This window comes from Hypomesus nipponensis, chromosome 27 (assembly GCF_054491055.1).
Source record: "Hypomesus nipponensis isolate SF chromosome 27, ASM5449105v1, whole genome shotgun sequence".
NCBI classification, from domain to species: Eukaryota; Metazoa; Chordata; class Actinopteri; order Osmeriformes; family Osmeridae; genus Hypomesus; species Hypomesus nipponensis.
This window is the reverse complement of record NC_140387.1, coordinates 10,798,842-10,815,242: the sequence shown is the minus strand read 5'-3', so window position 1 is coordinate 10,815,242 and position 16,401 is coordinate 10,798,842. Positions and strand designations below refer to the sequence as shown.

Sequence of the window (16,401 nt, the reverse complement as noted above, 5' to 3'; positions counted from 1 at the left end):
TAAGGATTGTGTATGAACCCCCAGTTGTTTACCTGGAAATTGAAGTCTCTATTCATTTTCTGTATTTTATTTTAAACTCAGGCTGGTTTGATCATTTATAACAAACTGCTCAATTGGGATCTAGGTGAGTATCATGTTTGATTAGTGTGATGTTTAATGTTGTAGATGAGCTGCTCTTGGTACGACAATATGCTAATTCAAAGTATTTGGTTTGTGTGTGGGTTTGCGTGTGTTCCATTAAAGGAGCTGAAAATCCTAGGTCTGGCCTCAAGGATAAGCTTTCCCAAATGGCTAGTGAAATGGCTAGTTTAGCTGGCCGTGTTTGTAATGAAGTCAATGACATGGAAAGGTTTGCTTTACAAATGTTATCTATCCAACTCAAACATATTTTCTTTTTGTGAATGACCTGTTTTTAGACTAATGTTATGTTGCCGTTTTAGAGCTTCCAAGCTGGTTGAAGACATGTCTGCCAGCTTCAACTCTCTAAAAGATATTCTAATAAAGAGCAACAACACAGCTTGTTCTTCACCTCAAGAACTCTTGCCTCTTGGCCCCGAAAGCAGTGAGGTGATTGGTTGTAGCCCATCAGATGAGTCAAGCAGAACACATGCTCAGGATGGAGATGATGTGGATCTAAACCAGTCTAACTTAGACCTGTTCAAGGCACATGAACCAGTGAAGAATGTCAGAGAAGCCTCATACTGGCAGAAAGAAGGCATCATGTCTCTGGATATCTCTGAGTATGAGCTTCAGATGCTGGAGATGCAAGCAAATGAAGAACATCGTAAAGAACAATCCACCCTGGACTTAAAGGTACAGAATTGTCCTGTTTTACTTGTATTCAACGCCTTAAACAAACATCCAGCAAATATGAACAAATGTTAATGTAAACATAGGGAACAAACTTATGCAGAACTGTACACGCTGATGGTGAATTAGGCCTACAATTATAACAGCTGGCTCAACTGCTGTGAATGTAATGACTTATGTAATGAACTTAATGTATAGATGTTTGTGGGGGTAAGACAATTTAACAGAGAACATAATAATACATTTTGATCACCATGACATACTCAATGATAATGAAGGAAACAGCAGACAATTGTTGACTACATAATCACTTGCATGAATGTACCAGAGCATTGGTAATTTGTTTAAAGGGGAAATTGACTGTTTTTTGGGGGTATTTCACACTGTTCCTTAAGGTCTCCAAATAGGGTATGTAACATTGGTTGGGTTGAAAATGGCCCGGGTGCTGTTCTATGCCCTCTGACAGATCCTCTGAAATGTTCCTGGGAAAAAACACTAGCTTTTCTCCTTTTATGGTATGCTCATTAATATTTAGATGAGCTGTGCGCTGATTGGTTGGTTTTCAACGAGTGAAGCTGGGGAGCAAAAACGCAACACGGCCAACAGCAGCACTCGCTGAGACACTGAAGTTGGAGACTTGAAATAAAAACGTCCAAATAAATCTATTGTGTCTACACAACACTGTTTTCAACATATTGACTATATATCATTTGAAATGATAACATTACTTGTTTCCACTTCTGTTGTTGAAGCAAACTGGATTGACTTGGGTGGGTAGAACTTTAGGCTACAGCTTAGCAACCAAACCATATCCTGATTCTACTCAGCTTCAGTTAGCTAGCTAGCTCAAAATAACTTGCTGAAAAATAAAATGACCAAGATCTGGACAAACATGCATCTTGAATTGTAGATTTACATTACACAGGTTATTTATTTGAATGAAACACAGTCAGGAACATGAATCAACGTTAGCCCCATTGCCAATAAACTAGGCTAAATTATCACACATTCTACCTATGCTCTTGCGTTAGCAAGCTAAACTTGTTTACATGCCTACAGTCTAGGTGTTACTAGTAACAGTTACTAGCAATGCTAACGTATCCTGTATCTAGCACCTGCCTTTTCTCCAGTTCTTTCAAATAGATTATCTAGACAGGCGTTAGCATTTACGACCGTTGTCCATTTTCAATATCCTTGGTATAATTCAAAACGTTCTTCTTTATAATTCCTTATAAGTAGCCTACACAGAGCAGCGCGCAGCTTAACTAGTATCGGAGATAGACGCTACCTCGGGCTGGTCTGGATGTAAATTCTGGGGCGTGACAAAGATACAGACCAGAGCCAATTAGAGGGCGATCACCGGTTCTACGTAGGACCGGTAGCTTTGTTGAAAAGCTAGCGTTTTACAGCCACATTTTTTCTATTTGAGATTTGAATAGGAAAGAGGTGTCAATGGACTTTGATATTCATGGTATGTTCATTTTACCCAACGAACTGTCGTTATTCAACTATGACAAGGTAAAATCGGTTTTGCAGTCAATTGCCCCTTTAAAAGATTGAGAAATTGCTTAAACGATATGCATAAGGGACTAGATGATGTTGACGTTGAACATGTACTTTTGAGAATTTCAATTGTGATTAGAAAATATAAAAGCCACTGAGCCATCACCACCTGCATCACAGGTACTGTACTATCTATCATTCCAGTAAATCAGTGTGTCACTGGCATCTTACTGATTGCATCAGGGGCGCTGTGCCATATTCCAGGAATTTGTGTGTATCACTGACTGCATCACGGGCACTGTAGACTAGTTTAATATATTACATAAATAAATGTGCTTGATTGATAGTCATTATTTGAATTGTGGTTTTGGAATAAATTACGTTGTTGTAAGAAATCCTTAATTAAGAGGGCCATTTGGGAGGTGGAGAGACTGCTTTTTATGCGCCTCTCTTCCTCCTAACTGACCCAAAACTTGCGATGTATACTTTGGGCAAACTTTGCGGAATCTACGCACCCACCCTCAAGCACTGTGCTGACCATTTGTCTCCGGTGTTCATTACCATCTTCAACACCTCCCTGGAGACATGCCATGTGCCAGCCTCTCTCAAGTCCTCCACCATCATCTCTGTGCCAAAAAAGCAAAGGCCAACAGGACGTAATGACTACAGACCCGTCGCCCTTTCTTCTGTGGTAATGAAGTATTTTGAGCGCCTGGTGCTGGCACACCTCAAAGCCATCACAGACCACCTCCTGCTGCTAGTCCAAGCACTTGTCCTCTCAAAGTTGGACTACTGCAACTCACTGCTCGCCGGTCTCCCAGCATTCGCAACCCGCCCTCTCCAGAGGATTTAGAACGCGGCGGCCTGTCTGGTCTCAAATCTACCCAGACGCTCCCATGTTACCCCCTCCACTGGCTTCCCATCACGGCCCAAATCAGATTCAAGACTCTGGTACTGACCTTCCGAACAGTGAACGGGACTGCACCCGACTACATCAAGTCTCTCCTCCCGCCTTACACCCCCACCCGCCACCTACGGTCTTCTTCTGACAACCGTCTGGTGATCCCACCACTCAAGACCGCCCGGTCCCAACACAAGCTCTTCTCCTGTCTACGGTCCCCAATGGTGGAATCAGCTCCCCACCTCCATCAGGGACACTGACTGTCTCCCCACCTACAAAAAAAGGCTCAAGATGCACTTGTTCTGAGAGTACAACGGCACTTAGGAACGCTCGGCTGGACCTGATGTTAGTTTTCTCCAGGTTCACAATGACACTTATTGAGAGACTTGTTGCTCTTGTTGGTTAGTTATAACGGATTTCAACTTTTGTACTTGCTGTGAAATATTTTACTGTTGATTGTTCTTCTACAGGTACACTCTTGCACTTTTTGGGTTTCATGTTGTTTAATTGTACTTGCACTTCTTGGGTTTCATGTTGTTTAATTGTTACTTGTTTAACTGCATGTGCTTATGGTTCATCCCTTTGGCACTTATTTGGTTTTTCACAATGTATGCTTCATGTTTTGGCTGCTTGCAATGTTTGGGGCTACCTCGTTATGATCAGTCTACCTATGCTCTTTTGTAAAGCTCTCTTTTGGAAGTCGCTTAGGATAAAAAGGTCTGCTAAATGCATAAATGTAATGTAACACTGTGAAGTCCTTCCGCTTCATGGGCACTATCCCCTCCCAGGACCTCAAGTTCTTACCAAGAAAGCACAACAGAGGATATCATTCCTACGGCAACTGAAGAAATTCAACCTGCCAAAGACAATGATGGTGCACTTCTACACAGCCATCATTGAGTCCATCCTCACCTCTTCCATCACCGTTTGTAATGCTGCTGCCACTGCCAAGGACAAGAGCAGACTGCAGTGTATCATCTGAGCTGCTGAGAAGGTGATAGGCTGCAATCTGCCTACCCTCGAGGACCTTCACACTGATCCATCCGCTACTGGCCTCTTCAACAAGGCCAAGGACTCCCACTGACATTTAACTGCACTACGCACAAGCCTCCTTATTTGCACTATTACCCATTCATATTCTTATTTGTATATATATTTTATTAATATTTTCTAATGTACATTTTACATAGTTTTATTTTTTGATTGTTACTTCCTAGGATAAGTTATACTACTGTACTTTAATACTTTTTGATTGTAGATACATATATGTATATATACCATCCTGCCAGTAAAGTGTTTGTGGCGAATAAAACCTGATTCTGAATAAAACCTGAAATGCCCAGTATTGCCCATTTGACAGCTGCTTTAAACAAGCGCGGGAGCATAAAATTAGGATCTTATATTCACAGCTTGGTATATTAGGTTTGAGAACTGTAGAGTTTACAGGTAATTTGCAGTACAAGGGATATGGTTGATGGTAATGTCCACCAGCATCGAAAATAATATCAATCAACAAACTTTTTTTTCTCACTGACACAGGAGAAGAATACCCTGGAGAACTCAGGCGACCTCTTGTATGATGTGGCGAGTGATGAGGAGCTGGAGAACCAGATGCTACAGGTGATTCTGTCCAATTTCAGCCATGTCAGACATTTCTTCTTTGATTAACATTTTATAACATTAACATTTTTATAATCTTTTCATTCACACAATTTTACCTTGAAAACCACTCTTGACACATTTGTAGTGGGATATTCTAGGTTAACATTACATTAATGCATTTAGCAGACACTTTTATCCAAGGCAACATCCAAAACAGCTTTACAAAAGTGCATAGGTCACTCAATCAACCAATCAAAGTTATTGTCGCATACACCAAATTGCTAGCCTGGTCCTAACCAAACTCGCGTACATTTCATTTGTACAGAGAGTCTGGCCTCGCTCCATTGACAAGTGTTGACTTCCTTGTAGGCGGGTACTCAGTTGAAGTTTAAAACTATTGGATCTGCCTAGAGCCACTCTGATCTGCCATAACCAATCGCTAGCATTCGCCTTAGCCAATTCCTTCACCACTACTGTAACAGAGCTAGCTGCCGTAGCTGGAAAATCAAACTTTTCACGAACCCCGTGGGGAGGAGGGCCACAACATCATGGCCACAAACAAAACTCAGCAAAACTTGTTCTTGCTCCAGCTTTAGCTGTTGGATATTCGGCAGCGTTGCCACACCGGACTGAATGGCTTGGCTCGCATCTTTTTCCGCCGCCATTACGGAACTACAACATAAACTAGCGCACAACATCAACGTCATCGTTCTCTGCCACAACCTCTGTTCGCTGATTGGCCGGTTAAAAAGTAACCTGCAAAATCTGACTTACCTACTGAACGGCCAGACCGAGTACAGAGGCAAAATCCAAATTTAGCGGAAGTACGTAGGTCGGCAGAGCCAGGCTACCAAATTGCTTCAGTGCAGCGAAATTCTTAAGACTTGGCCAGCAACATCTACGCAGTAGACAGTAAACTGTAGATACAAATAACAAAGTAACATAGTATATATACCAAAAATAACATATAACACTATAACATATAACATTAACAAGTAACAACAATGTGAAGAAGTGAGTAGTGTTGTTTTTGGCAGCCTGTTTTAATTTTAGTGTTAGTCTAGTCTTTGTGTCAAGCTGTCATTTGAGTTTTTATTAGTTTTAGTCACTTTCATACTCTTTTTAGTCTAGTCAAGTTTTAGTCGACTAAAAGTCTGAGCATTTTAGTCTTATTTTAGTCAGACTTATCCTTGACTGTTTTAGTCGACGAAAACTGATGACATTTAGTCTAGTTTAAGTCAATGAAAATTGTATTTTAGTCTCTAAATCAAAACAGAAGTAGTCTAAGCAGTAGTCCCAAGAAGCATGCCAAAACCATTTGTTTAATGTAGGCCTATTAGTCTAGAATAAGGTATTCAAAGTCATGTTGTTGATGCCAAATTCAGTTCACTGTGACTGCTATGTGAATGACAAATTTGGCTAACAAGGGATGCTTCGTACATATGCAGTCAGTCAAGTAGGAAGAACCCACTTTAGACTCTCTCATACAAACAAATACACGCGCACACATGGTAACCCACTTTACACTCTCTCACAAACACACATGCTACTCACACAGGTTTGTCTCAGACTCTCAGTCGGTTTCAGCTCCAGTGGCTAACGTTTAAAGCTAACGTCTAAAGCTAACGTTAAAATGAGACACATTAAGCACAGCCTCATGAGTTAGCTAATAATAATAACGCGACTGAACGAGACGAAATAGCGTTAACATTTTGTCTCGTTTTTATTCGCAACGATATTGCATTATACATTTAATTATAGTCATCGTCACATTTACGTTGCGTCTCGTCTCGTTTTCGTCACTTGATAAAGGTTCGTTGACAACGATATTTAGTCATAATTTTCGTTGACGAAAGCAACACTAAAGGTGAGGAATATTAATTTAAGTTAAAAACATTTTTTTTTTGCAAATATATGTAAGAAGTGTGGTTATATGAATGGGGGAGCAGAAAGTGAATGGTGATGGCAACTGTTCAGTGGATCAAATTGCTGATTCAGAAGTCTTACAGCCTGGGGAAAAAAGCTGTTTGTAGGTAGGCCTAGTCCGTGTTCGGATAGCGTTCGAGGATCCTAATTTATAATAAAGTATATAGTTCTTGGGGACACCACCTCATATGTGTTAAAGGAAACCTTGTTTAACCTTATTGAATAATGGCCTTCGTAATAATCAGTCTAATCTCAAGTAGTGAATTCTATAAAAGTAGAGCAGATCAGATAACGTGAGGGATAACGCGAGTAGCCTATTATAAAAAATATATATTTTTAAGAAAGTGTAATTATAATGAACAAATAACAGAGACGTTATAGGTTAGTTGAGAGTGAGTTGAGTTAAACACAGTATACAGTAGGTCCTAAACTATGATGAGAACGTAATGCAAGATGGTAGGTTGAGATTGCGTCTTTCAGATGGAATCGGGATTCAAACAGTACCGTTTGCTAACTGAAAATATGCCCCCAAAAACGTAAATAAGTTTGACATTAATTTAGGGGGAAATGGCTAATTCAAAAACTGCAGGCTAGCTGCTGTTGCTAGCCAAACGTCACTGAGGGGATTGTTCATAGACCTATATGTCTATGGGATTGTTTGAAAGTGCCAGAAATTAGAATGTTTCTTTTGACATAAAGTTTAGGCTGTGGCATTGAAGACAGCAACAAACCACACAAGCTTGAGTTTAAATGCATATTTAATGTGACATTACTTACTGCACAAGCAAGTCTTGATTTGCTTAAATGTACATGTGCTGCTAGTACTCCACGACAAGATACTGGCTGTGCAACTGCACATCTGTGCACTTTGTATCCATGCGTCGTTGCTAACGTGTTCTGACGTGGTGACGTAGCTAGCACTCAGTACACTTCGTTGACTAAAGGCACTTTTTTGCCACAAAAACATTGTAATCTCCTAAACCGTGCAACGGAACGTAAATCCCAATAGAAGCAACACAATCGTGACCAAGACAATCATTTTGACAGCGACGTTGTCTATGTAGTCCAAATATTGACTGATCCTTAGGGGCGCAAAAATAAACAATTAATAAATATATGTAAGAGAACAATGGTTGTGCTCGGGGAAGGCGTGAGCACACCCAATAAATGGTTTAGTTTGTAGATTAAAATCATTTTGATATCAAGGTTGATTGATTTATCATAACAGGGAGTTACATGAAAACATCAAATTATATCAACCCAGCATTAAAGGGAAAGCATACATTATAACTCATCAACTACTTTCATTGAAATAGTGAGCCATGTAGTCCTTGAGAATATGTTTGTAAATCCAGAAAAGTTAGTTCTTCCTTAAAATCCTTTGTCTCCATACTGTAAGATTTGGTCTACCTTCTGACCCCAAGCTGGGTCAGAAGCTTTGAAGCTCCTGCTCTGGGAGATAATGACAAGGGGGGAAACCCCCTTTCTCCTTGTCGGGGGTAGGGATGGGCGTGGTTAATCGAATATCCGGATATCCTAAAGTAAGTTAGTATTCGAATACTTTTTTCGAATACTTTTTTCGAATACTTATGAGCGTAGTTTGATTTAAAAAAATGTTTTATTGAAAAACCGTCGCATCGTGTTGTGAATTCTAATAGTTGTGACGTTAGAAAATGATGAAAACCATCAAAAAAAGGTAGGCTACGCCTGTGTTCTGCTGCGAGTCTCCTTTCATTTCATTTGGCGCTACAAGAAGCATAGTGTCCTGGCTAAGCAGTACCTCGCAGCAACCTCAGTTCCTGCAGTCTTTTCTACGCCGGCCTGCTCGTAAATCGACTCGTACTCGCCTCTCCCCTGAGCATGTTTACATGCTAATCCTCCTGAATAAAAATGCGTATGGCTATAGAGTTGTGGCTTATTTGTTTTCTTACCAGTAGCCATGTAGAGCTAGCGTAATCGTCTGTTTATGTTTGCATTGTGTGGTGGCGCACCGTATCCTATAGGATTCCGGTTCCAAGTTAATATCCAAGTTAATATGCAATATTTCTCCGTGTGTCTTTCGTTTTTATGGAAGATAGCCTACCCAATGTGTTTAATTTAGTCAAATGTAGCCTACTTTTTATTTCACATAATAATAGGCTCATCGCTTTTCCGCCAAATTAAGAGCCTAAGTCTGAAGACGCAGCGTTTTTTCAAGTTCATTGTCTTTTCGTCATGTTAATAAATTGATCTTTCATTTGTTTTCTTTATTCAACCCTTATTTAATCTAATAGTTTAACAGTCCCAATTATTGCCAGAATGTGTGGTGGTTCATGTGTTTACTGTATGCTTTGCGTAGCGTCAGGCTAATTACATAATGGAACCACATTAACAAAATAGATTATCCGGATATTCGAAAATAATTTCGGATACTATTCGAATAGTGAAATCAGTTCAAATCTCCATCCCTAGTCGGGGGTAGGGGAAAGGTGTGATGGTACGTGGTTTCTCTGTTGGCTCTGCTACACATTTGAGTGCAAATATGTTATGAGTGATTGCTGGAGTTTTTGCATGTGCATTTGTTAAAGTTCATGGTTGTATTGCCCCTTAGTGTGTGGAAGAAGCAGAGAAGTTGAGTCGCGAAGAAAACAAGACGGAAGATGAACAGAAAGACCTTGAGGAAACCTCTTCCTCTCCAGAGGAAGAGGAGGATGTCATTGAAGAGGAGGAGGAAGAGTTTGGTACTAAACTGTTATAGCTAAATAACTGAAAAGTTGAAGACAATGGTCTGACCATCGGAAAGGAGATTTAAACAACTTTCATAGTCTTAGTTCACTAAATTAGAAATGTATACAGAAAATATTGTCATTTATAGACATTACTTTACATAGATTTGCCATAAAATGATCTATCTATAAATCAGTTTATGCTGTAAAGGGTTGGAATCTAACTGACTGAATTTGTCAGGCCAAGTCAGAGATATGTGTGCTTGTTTGGTGATTTTGATCAAAGTCACTACCATATCTTTCTTTGTCTCCCTTTCAACCTCCCTCCCCTATAGATCCTTCCATTCCAGAGCCAAATCCAGATCATATAAAATGTCTGAAGATGAATTTTGGACACAGTTGTTTCAAGCCGTAAGTGCATTTAGTATTTCTCTTAACCACCATCTAAAATGAGCATAACCCAACATGTATCTAATATTTCTATATAATCTTGTGGCTTGCCATGTTTCTGTGACCCTCTGTATTCTTTGCCTGACCAGAGATCATCACTTCATATTGCAGGGTACAATGGAAAGTAATACACTCGGTTATTAAGGAGAGGAGAGATAATCTTGTTGTTATGGCAACGGGTAAGTTCCCCACCTCCATATCCTCTTCTCCCTTTCTTTTTGAAAGTTAATAATGATTAAATCTGAGTTGTAAGAACAGCTGCCACTTGCCAAAGGATCCATATGGATGTCTTCTGGATAGAGAAATCAGTAGAGCATTCGGCAGCTAGATGCAGTGATCGATTGAGAAAACCATTGTGTCGGAATGAATTCCAACACCTTAAGTGTTTCTACCTTTTCTTATTATTATTATTATTAGGGGCCAAGCAGCAAAGCTGTTAGGGCACCTATTGTTTTATTATTATTATTAGGGTTGTTATTGGTGGTATTATTATTATGTTAGTGCAATGGAAGTCAATGGCAGCCCCTAGACCAGTAATGTAAAAAGTTGAGAAATTTGTCATGCTGAAACTGCAGAGCATTAGTAACTACCATACCAAACATGGCCCATGCGAGACAACAGGTGGCGCTACTGGCCACGCCCCAATATGTCAATTTGTGTGTGATGCCATTTGCACCCCATAAGTCCCAAAATTCTGAAATTTAGTACATATTCCTTATTTCTTGTGAGGAACAAAAAAGCCTCAAGAACTTAAAACGGCACATTGGATATTTCAGTAAAATAAAGTTTTGTCCAAAACTACAGAAATCATCTCCTCATGAAACGTAGTTCTGATTGACTTGATTCTGAGCCCTACGTGTGAGGGATACATGGCTTTCTACAGTTTGCAAAGGAATAAGGAATATATTACAGAATTGGCAAATTATTAACATTAACTTTTTATCGCTAACGCTAAAATAATGCTTTACACATCCGCCGGTCAAGAACGGATACTCTTAATTCAATCACAAGTTCACATGAAGACTCTTGACAATGTTAAGTACCGTATTTATTTGATTAAACACCCTCAAATAAATGCCACTCTTGAATAAACACCGCACCAAAAATGAACATTGTGTACTAAATGCCGCCCTCGATTAAACTCTGCACCAAAAAAAATCAGAACATGTTTTTTTAAATTTACACAAGTAAATCACAAGTGTACTAGACAGCTGGTAGACACAAGTGGCTTTCATGCTACAGATGAATTTGGAAACCCACAGTATAACGAGAAAATAAAGACCACATTAGCTTAATATGAACACTCAATGACATGCGCAGTATGTAAATAACGTTCACCAAAGTAAAATACATACACAAAACAACATACCTTGTTGGCTGTTGCTGTACACAAGGAGAAAATAAATAAAAGAGAAAAAAAATTGTTTTCTTTAGATGGCTAACATCAGCTATAACGGCCGTAAACTTTTATTGGAGCATTAAATTGTCCATGCTTCGCTTTCTGTTAGCTTGTCGACTCTCTCACTCACGAGCGTTCCAAGGCCTTCAAAATAAAGGCACTGTACTTAAACCAAATAGTCACTTAATAATACTGAATGCAATTACATAATTCTAAATTATGACATTGGTTGAAAACAAATTATACATTATTATAATGTAATTGCGACAATTACATGTACAATATAGTGAGGTAGCTGACTTCACCACTCGCGAATTCGCCTTTCATCAACCCCAAGTTTGCGTGCTACAGATCGGTTGCTGGTGGTGAATGCTTTCTGCACAGCTTTCTGTTTGAAAGCTAAAGTGTAAACATTTCGGCATGCTGCCTTAGATTTCTACACAATGTAGACACGCGCGGCTTCAATTTTACACTAGGCTTTGTGTTTGACCTCCCTTGTCTATTCTTTGTTTGTCTATGGCCGCACTGCAACTACAATTCACCAAATCTCTCTTACTAATTACACGCCGCCCTCGAATAAACGACACACCCAAAATGATCATTGTGTAATAAACACTGCTGCGTTTAATGTCTAGAACTTGCTATACATGCCTTATTTCTCATGGGAAACCATAAATATTTGCCAAACAGTATACAATGTACGGTGAACGTTTTAAAAACATACAAATATCTTCTTATGAACCATGACTCCAATTTACTTAAAATTCGGTATGTATGTGTAGGACACATTTAGTTATGCTAGTTTATAGCTACAATAGCTATGAAAATAAGAGTGAATGCAATTAGGAGGGCGGCTTTGTCACCTACAATTTTTCTTGTTGCTTATAATTTGAATATAAATGTGTACACAAGTTAGTTCCAACCAAGTAGTTCTACTTTCATCGGACAAGACGCATTCCATGAGTGCTGACATTTGACGTCCTCCGACAGCATGAGTCTGCCACTGGGCAATGCAGCTAGGAGGGGTTCTAGACCATGGGGGAGGCAAGCTGGGGCCAGTTGTACTGTTCGAAAGGCCATTAACTACATGACAACAATAATGTTTTTCTTTCCAGCATTGCAGGCATTAACAGGTAAAAGCAGTGGCGCCCCAGAAATATTTAATAGGAGTGGCGAAAAAGAGATCTATAATTCACTCTCCGGAGTTTCATCTGTGTTGTATGTCTAAAAACTGCTATATAATTGGCCTACACAAAAGTTATAAAGTCATTGGACTTGTGTGGGGAGGGTTTGAAAAGTGTACTCCTCCACAGATATCATGGGCTTGGACATGGAATTGGACCAGTAACTATTCACTTTGACTTGATGGGTGTGATCTGTGAAGAAGAATGGTACCATGCAATGGTGAAGGGCTATAACCCAGGGTTGATTGTAACTGGTGTTGGAAAACACATGTAGTAGGTCAGAATAGAGTAACTGGGCAAAAGGTGCTGGTGTGGAAAGCCCCTCAAAATTGTGCAGAATGGGCAGAAAATATTAGATGGCATTTCATCAAGGCCCAATTGGAGAAGAAGCCATAGGACATTTACAATTGTAGTAGGCCAATAGATCTGTTTTAAAAGTTCAGGGGTGTAATTTGTTGAATAAAAAGGACTGTACATATCCTCAAAAGTTTGATAGAAACGCTCACTTTTTTCCTGTTGGATGAACAAGGCCATCATAGCTGCGTGAGTGGGAATCAAACACTGCATAAACATTGATGATGGGCCTTACAAGAGCACAAGTGGCCTTACAGAACACGCTTCAAAGTTGTCACTTTCAAAAGTATGGCATTTTGACCCCATCTGGCCAAGATGTCTGAAAGTTGATATGAATGCCTTATTGCCAATGGGGAACAAAAAGTCTCAAGAACCCATAATGTCGGCAGCATGGATTTTTCTCCACAGTGACAATTTGTGTAGAATAAAAAAATATATATACATTGCTCCAATTGTCTTGAAATGCTGTGTACATGTATGAAATACATGTTTGTGTCAAGTCAATTTTGAATTGGTTTGCAATGTTGAGGAGGAACCCGCCATTGCTGCCTGCAGCTATATTTAGGATTCCTCCGTCGGGAGGAAACCTATCGTAATTGTTGGTATCATTATTATTGTTATATATAAATATCATTTATAAATAGGACTGAATTACAGCAGTTTGAACTTTAACCAAATCTGACAATGGTTGCCATTGGAGAAATGTCATATTTTCAGATTAAAAAAACTGAACTGTAAAATGTTTAAGGCTGTGAATGGCTTAGTAGGATGAGATCTAGTGCTGATGTGCAAAGGGTGGTGGGTTCTAATCTAGTCAGAGGTATAATTTTTTATGACAGAAATTAGTTTCAAATTTCTGCTTAGTCCCAGTATAACTATCTATTATGTCAATTTTACAACATTTGGCCATTTTGAGGGAGGAATCCGCCATTACTGCTTGCAGCTATATTTAGGGTTCCTCCGGTAGGAGGGAACCTATTGTTTTTGTTAGTATTCTTCTTCTTCTTCTTGTTATTATTAGGATTCCTCCAGTGGGAGGGCACCTATTGTTTTTGTTGGTATTCTTATTATTATTAGGGTTCCTCCGGAACTCTCTTTGTGCCCCAATATCTCAAAAAGTCCCCCTTCGTAAATGTTCTAATTTGGCACATTGATACTACATCCAAGTGGGTACCCCCACACAAAATATGGGCCACATCGGACCATAGGGGGTGCCACAGGCCATGTCCAAAAGTCAGATTTTCAAAGTTATGGCATTTCCACCCCATTGCTCCAATTCTTATTAAACATGCATTATTTTTCATGAGGAACAAAAAAGCATCAAAGACCCATAAGATCCGCCATGATGGATTTTCCTGTACAGTGATAATTTGGGAAAACCTTAACCATTAATCTCCTCTTAAACAAAAGGTCAAATTTACTTGAAATGTGGTACAGATATGCATAATTGATGTATTTAAAAACGTTACTTAAGACAATTGAATCAAATATAAAATGGCTGAAAGGGGTGCATTTTATGTAAATGTCCACATTGCCTCAGTATGTTTTTGTCACTAAATCAAATGTATTTTTGAAGGATGGTTCAAACCTAATAGGCTTTAAGGTGACACTCCCCTGAAGAACCATGCAAAGTTTCCCCTTGATATGTCAAAATATGACTGAATTACAGCTATTTGAACTTCTACCAAATCTGACAATGTGCGCCATTGGAGAAACGGCTTATTTTATTATCCAGTTACTGAACTTTGCGTAGGTCCATGTCTGGGAATGTCTTAATTGGCTGAGATGTTGTGCTGGTAAGCAAAGGGTTGTAGGTTCAAAACCAGTCAGAGGCATAGTTTTTTTTTTTTTTTTCTGACAAAACGGTTTCTAGTCTTCCAATCAATCCTCCGGTTGTAAAACATAGCAATGCTTGTTTATTTGAGCCCATCACAACACTCCTATCATCTGTTTAGCGAGACTGTCTAAACCACTGCAAAACAAGCAAGGTTCACCACAGTAGCTATTATCTTGTAGTCTACGGATGGTAGATATAACTCTAATGGTTATCTCTAGCAAGCAAAATTTATTTATAGAGCACTTTAAAATCCAAAGTGAACACAAAGTGCTGTACAGTAAAACAATAGATGGGGTGGGGGTGGACAATGACGTCACTAATCTTGATTCCCCGTGTGAGAACTGAATCCAATGAATGCGAGTGAAGATGGGTAGGTTTGGAAACTACCTGAGTGAGACCTGTGGAATACATTAAAGCAGCGGTTCTCAATCCTGGTACTCGGGACCCCCTGCCCTGAATGTTTTAGATATTTCCCTGCTCCAACACACCTGATTCAAATAAATGGGCCTTATAACAACCCATTAATTTGAATCACGTATGTTTGAGGAGGGAAACATCTAAAACGTGCAGGGCGGTAGTATTATTTCTTTTTAAAACAGTTGGTGGTTTCTTGCAAATTATTTGAAATTATTTAAAGGTGCTTACAGATTTTATGCTGAGGTTGAAGCTAGCTTCATATATCTTAGCAACACCATCACCTTTCTTTGATACACAAGGGATGTGTGAGTACGCAAAATCCGGAGGCGATGCTTCATTCAGGGGGAATATTCGTCAGGTTTTTGCCAGGTTTCAGCGAGTCCAATCAAGTCCAGGCTGCATTCAGACATCAGATCATTAATCAAAACGGCCTTTGGGGATAGAGATCTGATGTTTCTGAGCCCAACATTCCAGTATGGGTTTTTGGCAGCTGTAGACGTAGATAATCCTTCCGAAAAGGTGGCACTGTCAGCAGAAAACTTAGTAGGAAGAGCAACGGGGGAGCAAGGCTGAATACATATTAAATTGGTATAATTCCTAATATTTGAAGGCCAAAATACACTACAAGCTAAGCTATCGGGCCCCCAACAGCTCACAACATACCTATCAACAGACCTATCAGACTCTCTAAGAGACTGCGCCCCGGCTTGTTCTAGTGAGTGTCAGGTTTGCTCTAAAATAGCTTCAATATTCCTAGACAATAAAAAAGCACCTCTCCAGCTTGGTTGGAGCCCGTCACTTTTCAACAAGCCAGGTTTGGCCCAGAAACTAGACCAATTATCTACAAATCCTAAACCCTGTTTTGAGCAGAAGCGAGCCAACCAGCGGTTAAGAGAAACAAGTGTGCTGTAGATCTTGTCAGTCCCCCTAACAAATAGTGTGCCAGAGACTATTACTCGATGCCGACTCATCTTTTGAGCAAGGTCACATGCCCGAGCTATATTAACCTTCCTGACCTCTTGGTTAGTTTTTATTCTGACAAAACCGTTTCTATTCTTCTGGTCAATCCTTCGGTTGTAAAACATAGCAATGAGTGTTTATTTGAGCCCATCACAACACTCTGATCATCTGTATAGTGTGTGTAATCCACTGCAAAACAAGCCAGGTTCACCACAGTAGCTAGCTACTTGTGGTCTACGTGTGGTAGTGTCAGATTCACAACCGAGTTAGTTCAAATGAAGTATATTTATTGTTCAGGTGGATCCCCTGCCTGTTGTGCAAATTCCCCCACCCCCAAAATAACCTAAGCCAGA

The 16,401-nt window shown here is 39.7% G+C and overlaps 1 protein-coding gene across 3 annotated transcripts in view; it reads left to right on the top strand.

The window, feature by feature from the left end:
- The window catches only part of wrn (WRN RecQ like helicase), a 72,973-nt gene that overhangs the window by 10,738 nt on the left and 45,834 nt on the right, over positions 1-16,401 (top strand). For all 3 annotated transcript variants that reach the window (XM_084693653.1, XM_084693654.1, XM_084693655.1), the window contains 7 exons: positions 82-124; positions 244-349; positions 441-813; positions 4,754-4,834; positions 9,333-9,462; positions 9,783-9,858; positions 10,009-10,076. In XM_084693653.1, coding sequence (XP_084549779.1) covers positions 82-124; positions 244-349; positions 441-813; positions 4,754-4,834; positions 9,333-9,462; positions 9,783-9,858; positions 10,009-10,076 — 877 coding nt within the window. The remainder of the gene's footprint in view (positions 1-81; positions 125-243; positions 350-440; positions 814-4,753; positions 4,835-9,332; positions 9,463-9,782; positions 9,859-10,008; positions 10,077-16,401) is intronic.